Below are 22,968 nucleotides of genomic sequence, written 5' to 3'. Positions count from 1 at the left end.
TGACTTATTATCAAAAAATATTAAAAAAATTGAAGATGTATTTTTGTAGCGGCACATTGATCCTCTTGTGTCCTTCTTCAGGATGTCAGCCTGTTCATCACAGAACCAGGAGCTGCACAGAAAGGTGTTGCATTTGGAGAAGCAGAACACGTAAGATCACTGGCTTTTGGTTGTATGAGGGAAAGGAAAAATGTGAGACACAAGGCCTGTGTGTTAATACTACAGCCTGGGGTATTCTTCTCTGAACAACAGTTGGAGGCTGCAGTATTGAGAAGAGTGTGTGATGTTACAAAGGTTGTGTGCATGAGACTAGGTGAATGTTGTCAGTTTTTTTAATGAATCAATGATAAAATCCTGTAGTAGTAGGTTTTACATTAAAATAAAACTTCTTGTTTTTGATTGAATTTTCTTCTTCCCTTTGGTTTTTCAAAAGTTGACAAAACCACACAACTTTCACAAAGTACAGTGCTTGTAAATGTTGCAAAAAAACTCACAGATGCAGTTAAATCTTGAATACCTGCAATTTGGGGATGTTATATTATGCAGTATTGTATGTAAAGTTATTTTTATGGTACGTTATGTCACAGATACTTCCACTGTATGCTTCTTTACTACAGGTGCTAGGTCAGAGCGTGACCTGGTCACCGTGTCCACCTTGGCACCCATTCATTCTGCTTTTGTAGTTAAAACATATATTGTGGTGGGGTTTTGTTAGTCCCTTACTTGAGAACAGAGTGTTAGGGGTGGGGTTAAAACTCCCTAACACATAATTGGTTTGTGATATGGATTGTGTATGGTGGGGCAGCATCAGGTTGGGTTAAAGTGCCCTGATATATGAGTGTGACATAAAGTTCTTGGGACAGTTAGGATCGGTAAGAGTGATACTTGGTTGACAATATGGGCATGGGGTAGGTGAAAAATAATCAAGCTGGGACTGAAATTCCCCGTTCGTGATGGGTGAAAGAGGATGTGAGTCAGCTAAAGGTACAAACACCCAGCTTGGTTGTTGAAGGAGGGTGTGATGGGAAAGGTAAAGATGGAATTGCAAGTCTCTGGTTTGTCTTACTTGTTGGATCCCCTTACAGATCTTTGATGGAGCAGCTGCGGAAGCTTCAGGCCCTCATTGGCTATTCCGCTAACAAAATGGCTCAGACTAGCACGTGCATTGCAGTGAGTGTTCAGACTCTGCCTACCTTCTGTTGCCTCTGTCTGCTTCTGCCCAACTTCTATTGTCTCTGCCTGCTTCTGCCCACCTTCTACTGTCTCTACCTGCTTCTGCCCACCTTTTACTGTCTCTGCCTGCTTCTGCCCACCTTCTACTGTCTCTGCCTGCTTCTGCCCACCTTCTACTGTCTCTGCCTGCTTCTGCACACCTTCCACTGTCTCTGTTGGTTTCTGCCCACCTTCCACTGTCTCTGCCTGCTTCTGCCCACCTTCCACTGTCTCTGCCTGCTTTTGCCAACCTTCTACTGTCTCTGTTTGCTTCTGGCCACCTTTCACTCTCTCTGCTTCTGCCAACTTCGGTTGCCCCTGTCTGCTTCTGCCCACCTTCTGCTATTTCTATGACTGCCTCTGTGAAGTGTCTCTGCCCCTGCTGACCTTCTGTTCCTGGTCCATCTACAGGTTATTTCCCTGTCCCTCTCTCTCTCTCTCCTTTCTGTGTCACTTCTGGATTCTTCCCAAAGCATTACTCTCCGTTACCTGTTTTTCCATATATCTTGTTCTGTTCCCTTTGTCCCTCTTTCTTCCTCCCATAAAGTCTGATTTCTTGGAATTGCGCTATCTCTCTCTCGCTCTCTGTGCTGGTTGAGGGGATGAACCCCTACTCAAGAATCATCTGCAATCCTTGTCAGGGTGAAGTCTTAAGCAAACCCCAAGTTAACCTGTGTTCAACCCTATAGTAACTTGGCACAGAGCAGTCAGCCGAGCAGTCAGGCTTAATTTGGAGGCAATGTGTGCATTATTTATGCAGCACTTCAAACGGTAATAAAATAAAAACACAACACAAGAAAAATTCCTCTCCAATTTAAAAAAAACAATTGTAAAATTAAATAAATACTTTAAAACCAAAAAAACAAAAATCCAATCAGTAAAATCGAAGATGTGCAATTTTAAAGATGTAGGCTTATTATTGGTCCGATTCCGATTCGGGAAACGAATCTGTACGACAATTCGTATTCTAAGCCGTTTCGGTACGATTCGTACAAATCCGTCCGAATCGCGTAGTACGATCCGTAGGATAGAAATACGTCCGGATCTGTGCGAACCTTACGAAATACAAGGCTAAATCCGTATGAATTAGATTCTCACAGTGAACCGTACGATTCGTAAACATGCCGTACGACCCGCCAAGTACGATCCGGACCAGGGAATGAGTAGGCGATTGGTACGGAACACGTCGCGTATAGTCAATTCGTATGGAGAGCCACACATTCACATATGCACCGTACCCCTAAACGCAAGGGGTGTACGCACGGCAACCAACCGTACACCTACGGCCTTGGGGGGTACGAACCGTACCCCTACACGCCGTATGCCAACATTCATGGGGTGTACGCACGGGGACATACGCACCGTACCCCTGAAATCCAGGGGTGTACGGACCGTACCCCGACGCACCATACTCCTGCTATCATGGGGTGTACGCACCGTACCCGGGGGTTCCGTTTTGTACGCATTTTGAGGCGAAATATGCTTTTACGGATGTTTTAAGCTCCCGTAGAAAAAGAGTCGTACGGAGTGCTGTCGATACGATTCGTACTTGCTGGGTCAGAAAATACAGCTTCGATCCGTACGGACGTTGCGTACTGCAGGATCCGAATGCGATTCGTACGTTTCAGTGAGTTGTACGGTCTTCGGTACGATTCGTACGGAGAACTGCTTTGGGTACACATCGTACTAGGTCGTACGTACGGGTACGGTTCTCCATACAAATCGTACGGGAAAAAAGCTCCGTACGGCTATTCGGAGGGCATTTTCCTGAATCAGAATCGGCCCCTAAATGTAATAAGGTAACTCAAATGTTATCCTAAGGGAGAGGTAGGCCTTGAAGCAGTGAAAAACAAATTTAGGAGTTTTTAACTACTAGGACATGTAAAGCTTAAACGTATATGTTCTGCCTTTTAAATACACTGCACCATGCCCTTTGGGCAGTTCAGGGCCTACCTCAGGGGTGACACATAAGTATTAAAAAGGAATAAAATTTAAAAAAAAGCTTGGACCTGGCAAAAGGTTTAATTTGCCAGGTCGAAATGGCAGTTTAAAACTGCACATACAGGCTGCAATGGCAGGACTGAGATGTGTTTAGAAGAGCTATTTAAGTGGGTGGCACAATCAGTGTTGCAGACCCACTATTCGCATTTAATTAGCAGGCACATGTGGTACCACTCTACTAGGGACTTACAAGTAAATTAAGTGTGCCAATTGGGTCTAATTTAGAAAAAAGTGAAGGGTAAAGGCAAAAACATTGGGGATGACCTTGCACAGATATATATATCCTTAAAATTATTTTGTTACTAATTGACAGTTATAACTTATTTTAGTAGAGTAGCTACGCCATTTTCAAATTACGGTTGACAGTGATGACACTCCTAGACTGGAATAAGAAACTTGGAGACAAGTTTTTATACATATATTTCAAGATTCTTAGTATCATACACACACACAAACACAATCTTTCCCTGACTTTTTCTCTTCCTTTCCACTCTCCAACTCTGCTTTGCACTCTCTCCCTTCCATTCCTACTACTTCTCAGATAACCCACTCTCTATTTTTGTCTGGGTCTGTCCATTGCTCTCACACTTTTTCACTTTCTCGCTTCATCTTTCTGTGTGCTTTTTTTGTCTGTATCCCTTTCTTGCCATCTCTTATCTATTTTACTCTCTCTATCATCTCTCTAACCAACTCCCTCGATTTTTGTTTTCATCTTTCTCTCACTGTTCTCCCTCCCTCTGCCTCTTTCTTTACGTCTCTCTTCCCTAATTCCTCACTTCATCTCTTGCGCCTTCTCTCTCTTATTCTCACAATCTCTCACATTCACTCTCTCAAGAGCTCTCTGAACAACCTTTGTCTCTATTTTCTTTGTCCCTCTTTCTCTCTCACCCTCCCAAACATGCACACTCTCTCTTAAGCCCCCCTACCATCAATGCATTCCTTACCTTCTCTCTTTGCCCTTCCCCTGCCCTTCTATATCGCTTTTGCTCCCTCTTTGACTGATTCCACCTCTCCATCTCACTTCCACTCCCTCCCTCTCCATTCTCTCTTTCTCACCCTATTAATCAATCACTTTCTCTCTTTCTATGTTTCATCCTCTCTCTTTCAGTGTTTTCTTGTTCATCATACGATTGGTTTTGGTTTCAGGTGTTGCTTCTCTCCTTCGGTTTGATCATATTTCCCACCATCAGCCCTTTCGCTAAGAGTAAAGCTGCCGGGGATGGCGACTTTCTGCCAGTGAGAGGTAAGTCTGTCCTTGTTAGCACAGTAGACTCACTGGTGGGTGGACAGGCTTAGTTATAAGATTGGAAAGTCTCCAGATACAAATCCTGTGTATTTAGTATCAAGTATTTCATTGCTCCCTCTTAAGAAGAGTCTCTTGTTTTTGGACTGTGTTAAAACGTTTTTTATTGGTCAGCTACTGGTGCCAAGCCTCCTATTTGCCAGCCTGTTCAACCCATTGGCTGCTGAGATAAGTGTCCTATTTTTATCAGTGCCTGTTTGATTGATTGGTCCTTAGTGTCAAGTCTTTGATTGTTCTGTAGAATAAAGTCTGTCATTGGTCACTGATCAATTCATTTTTAGGTAAATGCAATTGTTCAGCAATCATCCATTCGTGGGCGTTCTCTGAATGGGTTATTCGTCATTTTGGTATTTTGTGTGTTGCGCAATAAGGTTGAAAATGAAAAGAGGGGGGCGTGGCCAAGATGGCGACGGAGTGAGTCGCTCTCTGCGTACCCTCCGGCGCCGACTTCAGCAAAGCACCGAATAGCACCCCCGGGACCGTGCTCTGACCGGTGGTTCTGCTGCCAGGGGGCACCGGAGCATGGTAGCTGAGTTCTGGTGGCGGCGCTAGTCCATCGGAGCGACCAGCGAGGAGAGGCGCGCTCTTGGAGCTGGAGCGGTGGAGGGCCTGCCCGACGCCGGACTGGCGTAGGAGGGAAGCCGACAGGAAGTGCAGGCAGAGCGGACGCCGTAAGGGGATGGAGGTCGGCCCGATGCCTGGAGCGGCACCTCAGTAGCCGGCGGGATCTCCGGAGGTCGGCGTTTGCCCCGCTGCCCCCTCCCCGTGTGTCGAGCTGTGTGGAGCGGCGGCGGAATCAGGGGCTGTATGCGGATCAGAGGAGCGGAGGCCCTGCAGTACGGAAGGAGGTGAGCGCCTGGTGGCAGCCGGAGGGGGCTCAGGTCCGCGATTTGGCACGCGGAGGACGCCGGCGGGGCCGGGCTGCTGTACAGGACCTGCGAGGAGGCGGCATGGGCTCTGGCCGAGTGCGAGGACGGCCTGGTGCGGGATGGGCGGCCCCCCCTGAGTGGGCCCACTGAGGATTGCAGCCACACGTAGCCTACGTGTACAGGGCACACTGCACGGCGGCGGCCTGTGGTAGAGGGGTGGCGAGGCACCTGAAGTCTAGGCTGCAGCCTGCGACCTGAGTGAGGCTCGGCTCGGAGGGCCTGTGCCGAGCAGCGAACTTTGGCGCCATACCACCGGGGAGCAGTGGCCTGTGAGGCGCTCTCTGGTCTTGGGGGACGCGCGCACCACTGGACTGTGACCTGGTGGGGGCTATCGCAAGATCTGAAGGGCTGGCAGTGGAGTGGAGCGGGCCTGCTATAGCGGCCCAGGCACCTCGGAGGAGGACACAGGGAGGCCCGCGGTGTGGAGCGGGGGAGGAGGGGGCCCGCCTCGGACGCCTCACCTCGCGGACGGCTATTGCGCAGTGGGTTGTGGTCGCCGGCGAATTGTGGACTGCTTGGGGTGACGCACACGACCGACCTTGTGATGGCGAACAACCAGAGGAGGGGGAAGGTTAACAAGGATGGCCTGGCCAGGGGCTCCCAGCTCCCGCCATCGCCTGGGGCGAGCTCCTCCTCCGCATCGGGGGACGGTGAGGCGCCGGTCACAAAGGCATTCATGACTGAGCTGTTTGCCTCCATCAAAGATGACATCTCAGAGCTGCGGTCCCAGCTTGCGTCGGACCTTAGGGAGGTGAGGAGAGACTTGGATGGGGTTGGCGAGAGGGTAGCCACCCTAGAGGACCGTGATCTTAATTTGGCTAATGATGTCCATCAGCTGCAACAGGATGTGCTGTGTCTTAGGGAGCAGAATCTGAACCTGCAGTCCCATGCGGAGGACCTGGAGAACCGCTCCAGGCGGAACAACGTTCGTATTAAGTCGGTGCCGTGGGACGGGGAGTCCGGCGATCTGAGAGGCTATGTCCTGGCGCTGTTCCAGCAGATCTTGGGCGACGACGAACTTACTGATGTCAAGATGGACAGGGCCCATAGAGTTGGTCTTCCTAGGCGCGGGGGGGGCCCTCCGCCAGACATCCTAGTCTGCGTCCACGATTTTCAGTTGAAAGAGCGCATTCTGAAGAAGGCCCGGGAGGCTTCGTCTATCCAGTTTCGTGGGCACCACCCGCAGTTGTACCAGGATTTGGCGGCTTCTACTCTACAGAAACGGCGTGAGTTCAAACCAGTGACTGCCTTCCTGCGGGACCGCAATATTGCTTACTCCTGGGGCCACCCGTTTCGCATCATATTTCGTTGGAACAACAGGCTTGAACAGATCAGGTCCCTTCAAGTGGCAATGGGTCTACTGGGGATCGACGGTCCGGATGCTTCACATGGCGATAGGAGTCCCTCTACGAGGGGCCGGCGACGGTCCCCCTCCTGGCACAGGGTGGGCGGGGAGGGGGGGGGGAGGGTGCCTGACAGGTCCACCAGCATGCAAGAACGGAACGACGCGGTGGCCTCGGTTGCCACCGCCACGCTGTCTGCCTCTCAGCTTGGTTCAGGGGCGGCGTGATTTCTGAAAAAGGATCTGGCTGGCGCCGGAGGGGCGCACCCCTGCAGGTATCGTGGGTTCGTATGTACTTTGTGAGAAGACGCCCAGGTACGAGATTTCTGGGGGACATCGGCCGATGTCTCCTCGCTATCCCATGGAGGACCCTTTTGGACTTTCGTTGGTTTGTGAGGGGGTTTCCGGGGGGGGGAGGGTCTTGGGGGGGTTGTTTGGGGTGTTGGGGTTGGGGGCGAGGGGGGGTGTTGGTGGTGACGCTGTCGTGTTGTGGAGAGTGTTGTGTGGTGGTGAGAGGGAAGCTGGGAGGTGCTGTTGGTATGGGAGATGCGAGGCGGGTAGGCATGGGACTCGAGGTTGGGACAGTGGGGCGGAGGGCTGGCGGGAGCCTGATCTTAACGCGTGTTGTCGCCAGGGCATCACCCGACAGGGGTGGAGGGCATGCCCCCGAGATATAGAGGATTCTGTTTTTTTGTCTCCCGATGCCTGTTAGCATAGGGACCTGGAATGTTAAGGGACTGAACTCTCCGCAGAAAAGGCAAAGGGTGTGGAAATATATAACGGACCACCAATTAGATGTAGTGGGTCTGCAGGAAACTCACCTTACACGTACAGATGAGCTGCGTTTGAAGCATAAGGCGTATCCCCTAATTTACAGATCCTCTGCATCCACAAAGCACAAGGGGGTGGCCCTCCTCTTCCATGCCTCGCTGCGTTTCCAGCCTGTGGCAATACGCACGGACAGGGAGGGCCGCTGGTTGATGGTGAAGGGGCTGGTCCAGGGGAGGCTCTGTACTTTTGTTGTGCTGTATGCTCCTAATACTGGCCAGAATAAGTTTTTGCAAGGTTTACTGCATAAAGTGGGGGATTTTGTTGAAGGGCAGTTGTTCCTCATGGGGGACTGTAATTTGGTGTGGGACGGGGCGCTGGACTGTTCTGGCGCTCGCAGGGCGGATACTGGTGTGTTCTCAGAGATGTCACGGCAGAAAGTTACGGAAATGGGGTTGGTTGACGGGTGGCGGTTTCTACATCCAACGTCCAGGGATTACACGTTTTTTTCTCATGTACACCACTCATATTCACGACTGGACCACATATTCCTTAGCCAGGCTCTTAGAGGAGATGTCCTTGACTCCACCATACTGCCCCTCTCGGTCTCGGACCACAGCATGCTGGTACTTACTTTGCGCTGGTCGTCGGCGGGCACCGGGCAACGGAAATGGTATTTCCCGGCTTCGGTGCTTCGGGACGAAACCTCTAACAAGGCGCTGCGAGTGGCCATCAGGGAGTTCTTTGCCCTCAATCCACCGTCTGATACCTCGGTACCCAACACGTGGGATGCCTTTAAGGCGTCCATCAGGGGCACTTGCTTGGGCCTTAACGCACAACTCAATAGGATGCGACGCAAGGAGAGGGAGGCCCTGGAGGCTGAATTGGCTTCTCTCGAGCAGGCGCATAAACTCAACCCCTCGAGGGTGACCCTCCGGCCTCTCACGGCGGTACGGGGGAAGTTGAGGGCCCATTACAGTAACAGGGCGGAGTTCACCCTTCTGAGGTTGGGCCGACAGTCCTACTCTTGTGGCAACAAGGTGGGGAGGCACTTGGCCCGACAGCTTCGTGACAGGCGGGAACGTGAGTACATTGGAGGGATCCGCGACTCTGCTGGACAACTTCAACATCGGGACGAGACAAAGGCGGCCATCTTCGGTCACTTTTACTCGGACCTCTACAAGGGGGAACACCTGGACGCGGCTGTCCAGAAAGAATACCTGAGACGTCTGCCCCTTCCGCAGGTGTCTAGAGAATGGAATGAGCTCCTAGGGGCACCGATTACCAGGGAGGAAGTGCTAGCTGCAATTAAGAACTTGAAGCTTCACAAGGCGCCCGGCCCGGACGGTTACACTGCGGTGTTCTATAAATCTTACGCTTCCGAGCTCTGCGAATTCTTGGTCACCCTGTTCAATGACGTGGCCGCCTCTGGTTCTTCCACTGGCTCCCTGGCAGAGGCGATGATTACGGTCTTGCCAAAACCGGGGAAGGATCCGGCACATTGCGCCTCCTTTCGCCCGATAGCGCTTCTTAACTTAGACGCCAAACTGTATTCGGCGATCCTGGCACGTAGGCTACAAGACCTTATGCCGGCGCTAATCCATCCGGACCAGTCTGGCTTTATCAAGGGGCGCCAGACGCATGACAACACTCGTCGGGTGGTGCATCTCATAGAAAAAGCGGAACGATTTCGTATACCGGCAGTCCTAGTGGGCCTGGACGCCGAGAAGGCCTTCGACAGGGTGGACTGGGGGTTCCTATTCAATACCATGACTGCCTTTGGTTTTTTGGAGACCTTCATCACTATGGTGAGGGCTAATTACTGCTGCCCCCGGTCCCGGGTTGCGGTGAATGGTCATGTGTCAGCGTTCGTTACTCACACTCGAGGCACTAGGCAGGGCTGCCCTCTGTCCCCCCTGCTATTCGCGCTGAGCATCGAGCCGCTGGCGGTAGCGGTGCGGGAGCATGGCGGGATCCGGGGTCTGCCATTCGCGGGGGAACAGCATAAGATTTCGCTCTTCGCGGACGATGTCTTGTTCTCTATTACTGATCCGGAGAGCTCGCTCCCCTGCATCAGGGAGGTCTTGTTGGAATTTGAGGGGGTGGCAGGCTTTAAGGTCAACTACAGCAAGTCGCACATCCTGAATCTTACCCTGTCGCAGGTCGAGAGGGACCGGGTGCGCCCGCTGACTCCGTTGGCCTGGGCCACAGGTTCGATTGTCTACCTGGGGGTCCATCTGACTCCGACGGTGAGCGGGCTGTTCCAGGCCAACTTCCCGTCTTTGCTGGCGAAGTCCCGGGCGGAATTGGATAGGTGGAAGCCCAAAATGTTGTCATGGCTGGGCAGAATCCACGCTGTGAAGATGGTCCTCCTCCCTAAATTCTTATATTTGTTCCAAGCCTTGCCTATCCCCATGGGCAGCGATTTCTTTCGACGACTCAAGACTTCTATATTGCGCTTCGTGTGGCAGGGGGGTCAGGCGCGGGTCTCCTATGCAGTTCTTCGTCGGCCGAGATCGGAGGGTGGGGTTGGGCTCCCGGATCTGCAGTTATATTACAAAGCGGCGCAACTGAGAGTTTTGGTGGAGTGGTCGCAACAGACCTCCGAGAAACACTGGCTCCATATGGATCGATGCGTTGCCGGTAGGTCAATCTGGGACCTAGCCTGGAAACCGAAGAGGGACCGCCCTCTCAATGCATATATCAGCACGCCCACTAGCACGGTGTTGAAGGTGTGGGACTCACTAGCGGGAGATGACCGTTGGACCACGTTCCCTTCCCCTTTTACGCCCTTGCATTACAACCCAGCTTTCCCACCGGCACTACATGAGGGGCCGTTTACGGTGTGGAGGGAGGGGGGTTGTCGGGCGTTGACCCATTTGTTCCACGGCCAGGACACCCTCACTTTCGCTAACTGTATGAGAGATTATGGGGTCCCCCAGACTGAACGTTTCCGGCATGTTCAGCTGCTTCACTGGGCTACGTCACCTGGAGTAGTGGAGGCGGCTACGAGGCCACCGACGCCGTTTGAAGCCTTTATATTGCGGACGTCTGCCATGAAGGGGGCCATTTCCTTCATTTACCAGCTGTTGCTTCAATCGACAGTAGCTCCTCGACCTCGTTATATGGGGCAATGGGAGGAACTGCTGGGGCGAGATGTCTCGGACGCGGAATGGTCGGCGCTGTGGCGCGATTTGACGACCTTTAACCATTCCTTGCACTTGAGGGAGGCCCACCTCAAAACGATCATGCAATGGTATATGTGCCCGACTAGGCTTCACCGCATTTTTCCGGGGACCTCAGATAGGTGCTGGAGGGGTTGCGGTCTTCTGGGGGACTTCCGCCATATCTGGTGGGACTGCCCGGTGATCCGTCCGTACTGGGAGGAAATCCTCTCCCACGTGAAGGACATATTGACTTATCCCATTGATGAATCTATGGCCTGTGTCCTGCTAGGGCTGCGAGACCCTGGCCTCGTTTATCAGACCAGGGCAGATAAAAAGATTTTGTGGCTGTGCCTCGGCGCAGCGAAGCTCACACTGGCTGCGGCCTGGAAGAAGAAGGAGGCCCCGGCGGTCTCATTGTGGCATGCGCGGCTGTGGAGGTTGCTCAGTCTGGAGAGAGTGGCGGACATCTTCCTGGGCCAGTATAAGAATTTCCGATATCAGTGGGGTCCTCTGGTTTCGTTTCTTTCTAAGGGGTTACCCTCGGCCGTATGTCCGGCTTCTTTGAGATCGATGCACCTCTTTCAAGTGTAATGTGGATATGTTTGAGTGTTGAGTGAATGGCGTCACCACCGGGGGGGAGGGAGGGGGTGGGATAGGGTTGTTGGTTGTTTTGGTTTTTTTGGGCTGTGGAGGACCCGCGAATTGATTATTTGCACCGCCTGTATGGAACTTGGAGGTCTGGGGTCCGGCACATTGCGGCACTGGTCATCTTAGCCGGACTGACCTAATGATAAGCCGGTAGAACACTGTGTACAGTGGCCCTAATTGATATGTTGTCTCGAGCCTGGACTGGATATGCGTATGATATGATATGGTTTGGGTCATTGCTGATGTGCGTACAAGGGGTTTACCTTGACTTTGTGCACTGTGCGGTTTCCCCCGCAGCCCTATGTTTATTCTTCTATGCAACTCAAAAATAAAAATTTTACAAAAAAAAAAAAAATGAAAAGAGGCATAATTGTTCCTAATTCTTAGAGCCCCAAACAACTGCCCATAATATTTAGTGAGTCGGGTACAGCTTATGAACTATTTTATTTACAAATTGCTCCAAATGGTTCATTTCAAGGTGTTTTTTTAATAATGCTATCAAAAAGCTCTATGTTATATGGACAGGATGGCAGTATTGGTCTGTATTGGCAAACACACTTATGAGCCTTACAGAGGCAATTAGGAGCCCATTGGAAACATGTTGTTATCATCAAGAACACTGGAAAAGAAATGACTCACTTATTGTGTTAGCAAAATAGTAGAAACTGTGCCACCCATCAATTGTGTGTAACAGTAATTGTAACTATTATGCTCGGGAAGGGTTACTCCAGAAAACATTTAAGGCATATTTATTGATTCCCCCCCTGTTTTATTAGGAAACAAATTCAGATCTAGCGCACGGATATCTGAACCCCGTTTTCAGGTCACTAGACAGAGCAGCATAGTCAGTTTTGCAGAAAGCTGCTTCCATGACACATACTTATTGGAGGGCCAAGAATCTCAAAACAGATGACACATCCCATAACTGTGAATATTTGGGACAAGGCGCTTTGACCAACCGAATACCACTGAGCAGTTTGCATATCAAATGATGCTGCCGGTTTGCCATCCACTAACACGTGACCAGCTGAGATGGCAGACTAAAAATTATTCACTGTTCTATAGTCAAGGCCGGAAGATGCAATGGAAGCAAGAAAGTTTACAATAAAGTACACATCTGCTGTAGCGGGATCCACTTCCCGTTGAGCACACCAACAACACCATTGTTTCCAAGCTGAAGAATATTGTTTGTGTGTGTTGGATGACCGAGCCTCGCTGATAGATCTGTCAGCGTCTCATAAAAAAGGCCTGGGATCTTCCATCTGTCCCTGAAACCCGACATGCTACCAGAAGGAGTTGCCCTGATTCTATCAAAGGATGAGGGGATTTCAGAGGGTCCAGCTACAGATTCCACCGCTGTGGAAGGAAGAGCGGCACTGCACAAAGCATCTCCAGAAGCACTGGGAACCATGCCTGTGCTCTCCATAGTGGAGTGATCAGAATCAATTCTGACTGATAACGTTTGGTTCATGCCAGAATCCTGGGAATCATCACAAACAGCTGGAAGGCATAACATAGAGCCGACGGCCAGTCCTGAAGAAACACATCCATGGCCAGAGCCTCCAGATCTAGACGCCAGCTGTAAAACGCTGGAACCTGCCTGTTGAGGCGTGAAGTAAAGAGGTCTATCTGGCAGGGTCCCCAAAGGTGATTGAGCGACTGGAAAACCCATGGATGGATTCTCCAATCGCTGAAATTCCTTAGGGTACGAGTGTGCCAGTTGGCAATCTCATTGTTGCAGCCCGGAAGATATTCCGCTACCACTGATATCTTGTTCTGAAGGTAAAAGTGCCAAAAATCCGTGGTAATTTACGCGAGAATCCAGGACTTTGTCCCCCCCCCCCAACTTGTTCGCATAGCATACTGCTGACACCTTGTCCATGCGAAGCAGAATGCAACAGTTTGTCTTGCGGTAGGAGAGACAGCAAATGGCAAAGGAGCCCGCCGGAAGTTTCAGGCAATTCATGTGTAAACTCAATTCCTCCTGTGACCAACGACCGGCCGCCTGTGTATACCTGACCGCAGCGGGCTCCCCAACCCCACCGACTGGCATCGGATTCTATCACTACTTCCGGAGTAGATCCGAAGAAGGCTCGATCATTCCAGGACTCCATGTGGTCCAGTCACCACAATATTTCCAAACTCGCCTCCTCTGAAAGAGGAATCTGATCTGAGTAACCAAGGCCTTTCTGGATATGTCGAATCTTGAGCCGTTGGAGCGCCCGATAGTGAAGGGGTTGATCAGAAAACCCAGGAACTAGATCGATTGAGATGGAACTAAGACTGATTTCTGTGGATTCACATGAAAACCAAGACACTGCAAAAGATCTATTGTCCATTCTAGATCGGTCATCACAAGAAGAGGACAAGTAATAATCAGACGAACACCCCGTGCTCTCAATGATTCTACTACGGGCCTCAGAAGTTTCGCAAAGCACCAAGGTGCTGACGAGAGGCCGAAGTGAAGGACTTTGTACTCGTACCAAACTCCCTGCCATTAGAACTGGAGAAAGCGCTGATGAGGTTCGTAAATGGTCACAGACAGATTTGCATCTTTCAGGTCCAGACAAACCATCCAGTCCCCTTACTGAAGGAGATTGCCTAGAAGATGAATCCCCTCCATCTTGAAGTGCCAATATACTACCCATCTATTGAAATCCTTTAGATTTAAAACTAGCCTGGATCCACCCCCCTTCTTCTGTACTAGGAAGATGCTGCTGATGAAGCCTCAGGGGTGACGATTTGAGAGCACTATAGCCTCTTTCTGAAGGAAAGAGTCTATTTAGTTGGAAATGAAGATCTGGTCTTGATGGGAAAAATACATTGGATGCGGAAACAAAACCTGATTAGTGGAATTGCAAAACTCGATCTTGCACCCCTGCCCTGTATCCAAGATCCATGCATCTTGCAAAATCTTTTGCCAATTGTGGAGAAAAAACTGTATCCTGCCCCCCAACATCACTTCCGAATTCCGGAAATTAATCTCACTTGAAGTTGCGGCATCCTGTTGTCCTCCCTGGTTACCTCCATATCTGCCTGTCCTGAACCAGTTCTTGGCTCGACGAGTTGGATAGAAGGAGGAGGAATTGTTATAACTGGACTCCTGGTATTGGAATTGGTCACGCGGGGCACCTTGATGGAAACCACGGCCGAACGATCGCCCATGATATTGTCCGGCCCTGCCAAAAACCGGGCGGAACGCTCTTTTGAGAGACACCTGCGCCTTGTCAAGGCCACTAAAGGTGGTGACAAACTTCGTCAGCTCCTTAAGAAAAGGAGACCCAGAGCCAAAGGACCGGACACAGAAGATGAAAGCTCTGCCAACTTAGGGTCGAGCTTCAGAAGAATGGAACAACAGCGTTCGCTGGACATAGCGCAATTCGCGTTCCCCAACTGACATATGGCCATTTGTGCCCATCCAATCAGTTCCTCTGGGTCAATCGCCATCGAAGATTCCTTGGCACGAAAACCCAGCTCCAGAATATTTGTGAGGGGACCCGTTAAATCTATGAGTCTATCCTGACAAGACCTCCATGCTCGATCTATACCCTTTTTAGGGTCTTTAGAATATTTCTTAAGATAGGTGAGCATAGAGGGATCAACCACCGCATTTCTGCCACCTTATCTGCCAAGCTTGAACGAGGACATTCCCAACGAAGACTCGCTCTAACACCCTTATCAAATCCCTGCCTAATGTGGGAGTGAACATAGTCAGCGACCTCAGGAGGCGGAAGCCAAGCAGAGGAATTAGGGTGAACTATTTCCATTGGTTCAAAGATGAGTAATTTAGTGTGAGATATTGATATTGATATTGATATTGAAATGTATTTGTAGAGCGCTCGTTCGCCCGGAGGCTTCATGGCGCTATAGACAGGGACACAACACATCAGACAGAGGAAGCATAGAGGAGCTCAGCAGAACGCTTGGGAAAAGAGCCATGTTTTAAGGGCGTGTCTGAAGCTGAGAATGTTTCCACAGGTTTTGAGGTGAAGAGGGAGGGAGTTCCAGAAGGCGGCCGCAAGATGGTCAAAGCAGCAACCTCCAAGACGCTTCCTTTTGTAAGTAGGGACAATCAGAAGGTGTTTATGCATAGAGCGAAGATTCCTGGAGGGGTCATATTTCTTGAACAGGTCTCTGATGAATAGGGGGCCAGATTGATGTAAGGACTTAAATAAAATACATCCGGTCTTAAAAGCCACCCGTTGCTCAACAGGCAACCAGTGTAGTTGTTTTAGGCCCGCTCTGACAGACTGCCTCTTAGGTAGATTAAGAATGAGTCTGGCTGCCTGGTTCTGAATCAACTGGAGGCGTTTTAACTCGCCAGCCTGGAGCCCAAGGTAAAGACTATTAGAAAAATCCAGTCTAGACAGAACCAGGGAGATGACAATCTGAGTGAGCGCCTCCAGAGAGAAGAAACGAGCAATTTTCTTAATTTTCTTCAGCTGAAATAGACTGGAGGACACCACTGCGCTGACCTGCCTTTTCAGAGAAAGATCTTCGCTAAGAAAAATTCCAAGGCTCTTAACTGAGAGCGATTTAGATGGTGGGGCTCCCATGCTGGCTGGCCAAAAGCCAGGGTTCCAGCTGAGTACACTCTGCCCAGGCAAGACCAGCTCAGTCTTGCCAGGGTTGAGCTTCAGGTGACTGCAGCTCATCCAGCTCAGGATGTGAGACATGGTGTTTTGAAACACTACCACTGAGTCCTCGGTGTTTAAAGGGAAGATGAGCTGCAGGTCATCTGCGTAGTTGAAGATGGTGACTCTGGTGTTCCTAAGGGAGTACAGCAGGGGGCGTAGATATAAATTAAAAAGTAGCGGTGACAAAGAAGAGCCCTGAGGGACTCCGCAGGTGGTGGGGATAGTGGGGGCCGTAAAGGAGCCCAATCTCACGGATTGGGTGCGACCAGTAATGAATGAGCGAATCCAGCTCAACGCAGGACCTCTGAGACCGGCCTGTTCGACACGGTTGACCAAGATGGTATAGTCAACCGTGTCGAATGCCGCTGATAGATCTAATAACACCAGAGCCTGGTGGATCCCCTCGTCGGCATTCCGCCTCAGAGTGTTCTGAACTGAGACGATGACTGCTTCAGTAGAATGAAGAGGGCGGAAGCCAGCCTGGTTAGGCGCAAGGTACTGTGATTCTTCCAAAAATTGGGACATGCTGTCACAAACATGGGCCTCCAATATTTTGGCACAGTACGGCAGCAAAGAAATAGGCCTGTAATTGAGGGGATCAGAGATGAGGCGTCTACATAACGCTCTTTTTTTAGCAGGCCTAGGGGACTCTGCTCAGAATCCGGGTCTGAGGAAGTACCCTCATCTTCTCCTTGAGGTGACTCTGAAATAGTCGCTTTCTTAGAAGACGTACCATAGTCATGATCCCTGGCCATGGCGGTGTCCAGCCTGGCAAAATCCACCGCATCAGGATTCTTAGACCCCTTCCCACTGACTGAGTATGACTGCCAGAACCGGGAAGCCAACCCTGCTGAAAGGAGTAAGAGCAAAGGTGACGCTTGAGTGGCTGATTGGCCATGACCAGAGCCTTATTAACGGAGTGTTCTACTCCAGCATCCAAAGCTTCAACAAGCTCTTGTTCCATGGACCCCGAGGGTTCTTCATCGACGTAGTCCTCCTCAAAATAAAAGTCAGGCATATTGTCACACTAAAGTGACTCACAATTTCTCCAGGAGGACTCCCCGTAACACACATGAAGGGCCAAATTGGGCAGCCAAAGACTGCTAATACTTGCAACAGCAAAGAAATAAGGGGGAGTGGATAAAACCCCAGGCAAGCCAACGCACAGAAGAAGAAACAGACAGAAATAAACTGTGCGTAAATTGAATAAAATGTTGAGGGAGGGCTTGCCAAAATCCACTCTAGGCAACGCCTATGCAACAAATTATCAGCCCCAATCTACCAAAATAAACAGTGCATTTCTGGGAGCCTGGCACGAGCAAATAGTGGAAATAGAGCAATTCAAGCTCTGCTCCAGCACTCGTTTAAACCCGTAATTCCATATGTGTGACAAAAACTGGTAAGATGGCTAGACCGCATGCGCGTAACGGGCCGCCCAAAGAACCAGAAAAAAGACTATGCATCCAGAAGGACGCTAGTCTCCGCTCCAACAATCTCCCGCTCCACAAGGACAAGACGTAGGCACAGCAAGAGCATGCTCCCGAAGACAACTGCTTAAGAAGCGAAGATGAAATCAACTGCGTCTCGCGGTAAAACTCACACGCTCTAAATAGAAGGCAACTAAGGCAAAACAGAATCGTTACAAAGCGTCAATCACAAATGCCAAAACTTTCAACAATGTAACAATGAATTATACAACAGTGGCTCAAAGTAGTAGGGAAAACAGAGCGCGAGTACCAAAACATGCTATTCATAAACAATCAAAGTTTTAACAATGTAATAAAGCCATGGAACCTAGAAACTGTAAGTCACCTAACTGGCTCTGGAGCAGCAAAGAAAGAGGATGTTGTATTCTCATCTGCAGCTTATATACTGATTACTCTCTATGGTCTACTATATGATACCCTGTGTGTTCATGGCTATTGTAGTATTTGTTTTTTTTCTGTAATGTTATTGGCTGCTGAGAAATTTTCCAGTAAAGAAATGAGAAGCATAATCGGAGCCTCTGGTCCTGATATAGAATTATTTGTGCAAAACTCGCCTCTGATTTTTTTGTTTTAAAAAGGCTTGTTAAAACTAGGAACAGAGGAATATGAAAAACATTTCATTGTAACATTAGAGAATATTATAGGACAATAAAACTTGAAAAACAAGTTAAACAATAATAAGAGATACTACTAACGGATATTGAATAAATCCATAAAAAGCCCATTTAAAAAAACTAAAAACATTTTCAATGTTAAATGTGGAAAATCTAACGGGGACGAGAGAGAGAGGGAAAAATAAAGGGGGAAACCCAGGATTCATTGCTAAACTAGTTAAGTGATCAACCAAAAATTTTAATAGATACATTCAGAGCAATTACAATATGAAACTGAATGTTAAAGGGAAACAATGGCATGGGGTAGAGACCATGTTCTGGGTGGTTTTAATGTCTGTGAAAACATACCATCCGTTATTAATTTTTTTTACTTCTGTTATTTAAAAAGGTGGTAAGAGGTAACAAAAATAAGTCATTGTTATTCTTATTACTGGTAAAGGACATAAAAGCACTATCCAATCTATCATGAGAACAATTACAATACCACAAGTTTTTAATGATTTGAAAGTGATCTGTTGAAAAGAAACAGCAAGTAATAAATCGAACAAGTTTTTTTCTAATTCTTCCATTTTTTCAACTTGTACCATGATAAACATACCGGCCATGTCGATATAATACTGGCCATGTGGGAACCCCAGCTGTATGAGGAGCCCTAGAGTATAATGTGGGTTTTGCACTAGTGCTCACCTAGCCTAGTGTGGCCTAGGCTGGGCTTCCTGGTTTCAGAATGAGCACATGTGTAGACCTAAAAGTCTTGGATAAAGACCACTGCAGTTGGTGCTATAGATTTAACACCCTTTTCTCTTCTGCTGTAGTATTCTCCAGGTCACTCAATGACGACACCGCCTCTCGGATCTTCCATGCCCCGGAAGTGGAAACAGATGAGGTCCACAAGGAAGCACAGGTGCAGCAGTGGACAGAATACGCTGGAGAAACCTGGCATAGCAGTCTAGAGGGGGTCCGCAAGTACTTCTCCAGCCGCCCGCTGTCCAACGAAGACGAGGCAGACCAGACTCACATCAACGTGACTCAGGCAGTCCTGGGTTCCAAAGGACACCCCGACATGGAAGAACTCAGTCACGATGACCCCATTGCTGGCCGCACGGTGGCCCCTGTGACATGGAAGGACCCCAGCAAGCTAGTACTGGAGTCCTCGGATGAACAGTGACTTCAGGGGACACATTTTCCTGCTGTGTGAGAGACTGTGTGAGGACATGTTTGCTGCAGCTCTGTGTGTGACCTGTGAGCCCTGCCCCACCGGCAGTCAAAGTCCAGAGGGTACAGGCCTTGCTTCTTGTAGTAGCTGGGTACCCCCTGCTCATATCTGAAGTGGGAGGTAGCTTTGCCTTCCATGGCACAAAGTTAACAGATGAGCATGGCTGGCACCAGGAGCCACGTGCAATGCCCACTGATGCCTGAGTGCCCCCCATGTGTGAACTTTGAAAGGGATTCTGTGAGAGAGCAAGGGTAGATATGTTTATAGGGTATTTCAGAGTGAGGAAACACATAACAGAAAGGCCACAAGATAGTGTTTTTCAGCATTTTGTCAAAGTATGAAAATTGAAACTGTAATTAGAGAGCAGAGGGAAAGCATTCCCCAGAACCAGTGGCCAAGGATGGTGTTTTGTGGAGGGCACTAACCGGTTTGGGGATGAGATTGGATGAACCCCTTTGTTTACGGTGATGTATAATTTCAGGAGTAACCATCCGCGTGGCCTCGAATGCCATTAAACGTTATTACCTAATGAACGGGCAGCCTAAGGCAGGTCGCGGAGGGAATCTAAGCCTGCGGCCTCCAATGGGAGCATGTGCGATAAGGAAATGTCTGGTGTTCTGTAGATTAGACATTTTGAATACTTGGCTGCGTCTACTAGTGCGCATCAACCCCGAGCATGCCCCTATTGGCCGATTCAGCACTCTCCAGGCCATCACACGCAGAGAGGGCTTGTGCAGAAAGGCGGAAACGATGAGCACTGACAGAACGTCCCTAGGTGAGGAAGACGGAACAGTTAGGACTGGCAGCCAGGGAGCTCAGGTCTGCCAGGAATCCACTGCGCAACCTGTAAAGGTGGTTGTAAGTGGAGGGCGCAGTAGTCATTTTGGGGATTGGGACTGGTATGTCGTCATCAGACTTTTAGCCACAGCAAGAGAGAGAAAAAAATGAAAAAAAGGAGGAACAAGAAAAAGATAGGAAAAGTGTGACAAAGGCAGAAAGGGAGACCCTGCTCAAATTACTCTATCTCGGCCGCTTTCCAGTCTACTGTTTTGCTCACTGTGTCATTCCAGACTAGAATCTCCGTCATGCAAATCAGGCTTGGTCCTGCTCCAATAGGAACTGTCCAGCTCAAACTGCCAGGCCAGGCGCCATCTGGATGGCAAAACAAGCAACCACAGGACAATACCAGCCCATTTGGCCCTTGTCGGTGAGATGCTCCTTGATGTGTATGGCACAGCAGCACAGGACCCAGGTCTTGGCTTTTAAGCAGTAGCAGAGCAACTAAAAGCACACTGGAGGGCATGAGCTACTGAGAGGGCTCAGGAGTGATTGGCCACCAACAGAGAAGGCATTCAGGCACATGCAATACTCATTTCTGGCAGCACTGTGCAAACAGCAGCTGAGCAACTGATTTAAAGCAGACAGGCAGGAGGGCATATCTTGTATAATACTGATGACATGTTTTGCCAAGTTCATCCGTCTTTTGAATAGATGAAGTTCTCATCTATTTATAAGCTTTTTATGTTGGTTTCTCTGATAACATCGCAATTGTATACTCTTCTAGGCACTGTGCACTGGCGTAACGAAACTTGAGGGCCCCCCCGCAAGGCACATGGAGGGCCCCCCTCCGGACTCAACTTGGAGCTCTCTGGCCAGAGTACTGTACTTAGTGGGCCCCTGGATCTAGCCCCCCACCCACCGCACTGCGGGGGCCTATCTTATGCCACTGGCCGCTGCGTTAATCCATAGCTGGATACGGTGATATTCCCAGTGTATAGAGTGGAGAAGGAGATGAGGCTACACCTATGATGTCATCAGGAAAACATCTTTAGAATGGCAAACTTACGTGGAGCAAGAAAAATACAAATAAAACAAATTGTACTATTATCTAATTAAGTAAAACTTGGCAATACAGGTCATCCGAAGATAAAATGCAGATCATCAACTTTTTTTTTCAGTTCTGTCAGATCCCTTAAAATGTGCTAGAATGTTTATCTGCTGAGCTGCAACGGTATTCTGAGCCCCAGGTAAAACGACAACTAGCAACAAGTCCGATTTCGATTCCATTTGTTACAATCTGAGGCCCTCTTGTGGCCGCTTGTTAAATTGTGATAAGACAGCAACCTAGAGTGGCCTTAATGTAGCATTGTCCTTGTTATTTTTTTTAAAACACATTTGTAATAGTACATCCCATTCTCACATCTAATTACAATGAGATAGCAGGGGCAGTGTGCCCATTTGTCCAACCCTCGGAGCTCCACCCTCTTCGTTGTATGCTATACTGTGCACCTGTAAAAATTCTGCAGCGTGTAGAAGAGGCTTCCTCGTCCATCAGCATCTGGATGGAATAGTTTTATGATTAATAAAAGAAGTTCTTCCTTTATCCGGTACCTTAGTTGGTTTCTGCATGTTGTGCAGTCGCTTAATTCCCGGGTGACGTTGGTTTCTTAGTTCTGGTGCCATGAGGGTCAGGGCAGTTCCCTACCTTAATTCCTTCAGTCTATATTCCTGCTTGCTCTAAACATCTTTGGTTACAATGGTTGTCTGTGTTTGGTGTTGTATCACAGAAACCACAGAGTTAGAGGAACTGAGTGCGCATGCCTCTTGAGACCTGATGATATCACAGGAAGTGACATCATGTCACCTTTGGCCTCAAGGATGGGCTCTTGTGTGTTTACAAATCACTTAAAACTGGAGACTGCAGCATGGTAATATGGAGTGAACGATAACAGACACAAATAACAAGCTAGAAAAACTACCAAAAGTAAAAGTTCGGTTTTATATCTAAGAGATGTGTGTTTAGACTGATTAAAACACAGGGTTTGCCAAGCAGCCAGAGGATTTGCAAGATGCCAGGTAAGGGTCACCCCTGCTACCCCAAACAAGGCTCTAGGTTGAGGCATATTTAAATGTCATTATGCCAGTGTTGAAAGTAGTGAGATTTGAGGGCTTCAGGCCAAAATTTAATGTTTTAACATAAAAGTAATGATTGCTTTGTGTGAGACACATTTAAAGCAGAGGTGTGCAAAGTAGGTCTAGGTGGGGCCTCAGCCATGCTAGATTTTCTGGACAACCACTGAAGATATATGTGCACAATGTAGGCAAATGGAACTCATTTCCAGAAGCTGTGATTACCCTCAAAATCTGGCTTGGACCCATCCCTCCTAGAAACACACCAAGAGTGACCATGCACTAAGGGGTGAGGGACTGACACCCAATGAATAGAACCTTGAGGTATGGTATTTCTGACCAGCCTATGTTTTCTTGTCCGCGTCTATACCTGGGTTGCAACCACCTGCTCTTACTTGCATAGGGACCACAATGACACATATCCACCTCCCCTGTTTTATACATTGTGCTCAAACTGTATGAATGACTATGCACTTTGCACACTTATTTTTATTTGTATTTCTCTGTCTGAGAGTTGTTAATGCCAAATAAAGCAGTTTATAGTTAAAAGCATTGTAATTTACTTTGAAATGGAATGAGGGCGAAAGCCCAGTGGATGGGGTCTGAAAAGTAAAGCACAAGTGCAGGACTGCTTTACACATGCAACAGGGGAGGAACCAATTCTGCATCTGGGCAGTGTGGACTGATTTGAATGGGATGCAAATATGAATTTCTGGGTAATATACTGGTGAAAG

General features: G+C 49.0%; 1 protein-coding gene across 2 annotated transcripts in view; it reads left to right on the top strand.

Moving 5' to 3' along the window:
• Window positions 1–19,668, top strand: part of CREB3L3 (cAMP responsive element binding protein 3 like 3) — a 64,888-nt gene extending 45,220 nt beyond the window's left edge. For both annotated transcript variants that reach the window (XM_086947086.1, XM_086947085.1), the window contains exons 7-10: window positions 82–150; window positions 1,086–1,170; window positions 4,360–4,456; window positions 18,924–19,668. In XM_086947086.1, the coding sequence (XP_086803212.1) occupies window positions 82–150; window positions 1,086–1,170; window positions 4,360–4,456; window positions 18,924–19,276 (604 nt within the window). In that variant the 3' untranslated portion in view covers window positions 19,277–19,668. The remainder of the gene's footprint in view (window positions 1–81; window positions 151–1,085; window positions 1,171–4,359; window positions 4,457–18,923) is intronic.
• Window positions 19,669–22,968: the final 3,300 nt, after the last annotated feature.

This window comes from Lissotriton vulgaris, chromosome 12 (assembly GCF_964263255.1).
Source record: "Lissotriton vulgaris chromosome 12, aLisVul1.2, whole genome shotgun sequence".
Classification (NCBI taxonomy): domain Eukaryota; kingdom Metazoa; phylum Chordata; class Amphibia; order Caudata; family Salamandridae; genus Lissotriton; species Lissotriton vulgaris.
The sequence above is the reverse complement of the archived record's forward strand: the minus strand, read 5'-3'. Positions and strand labels throughout refer to the sequence as shown.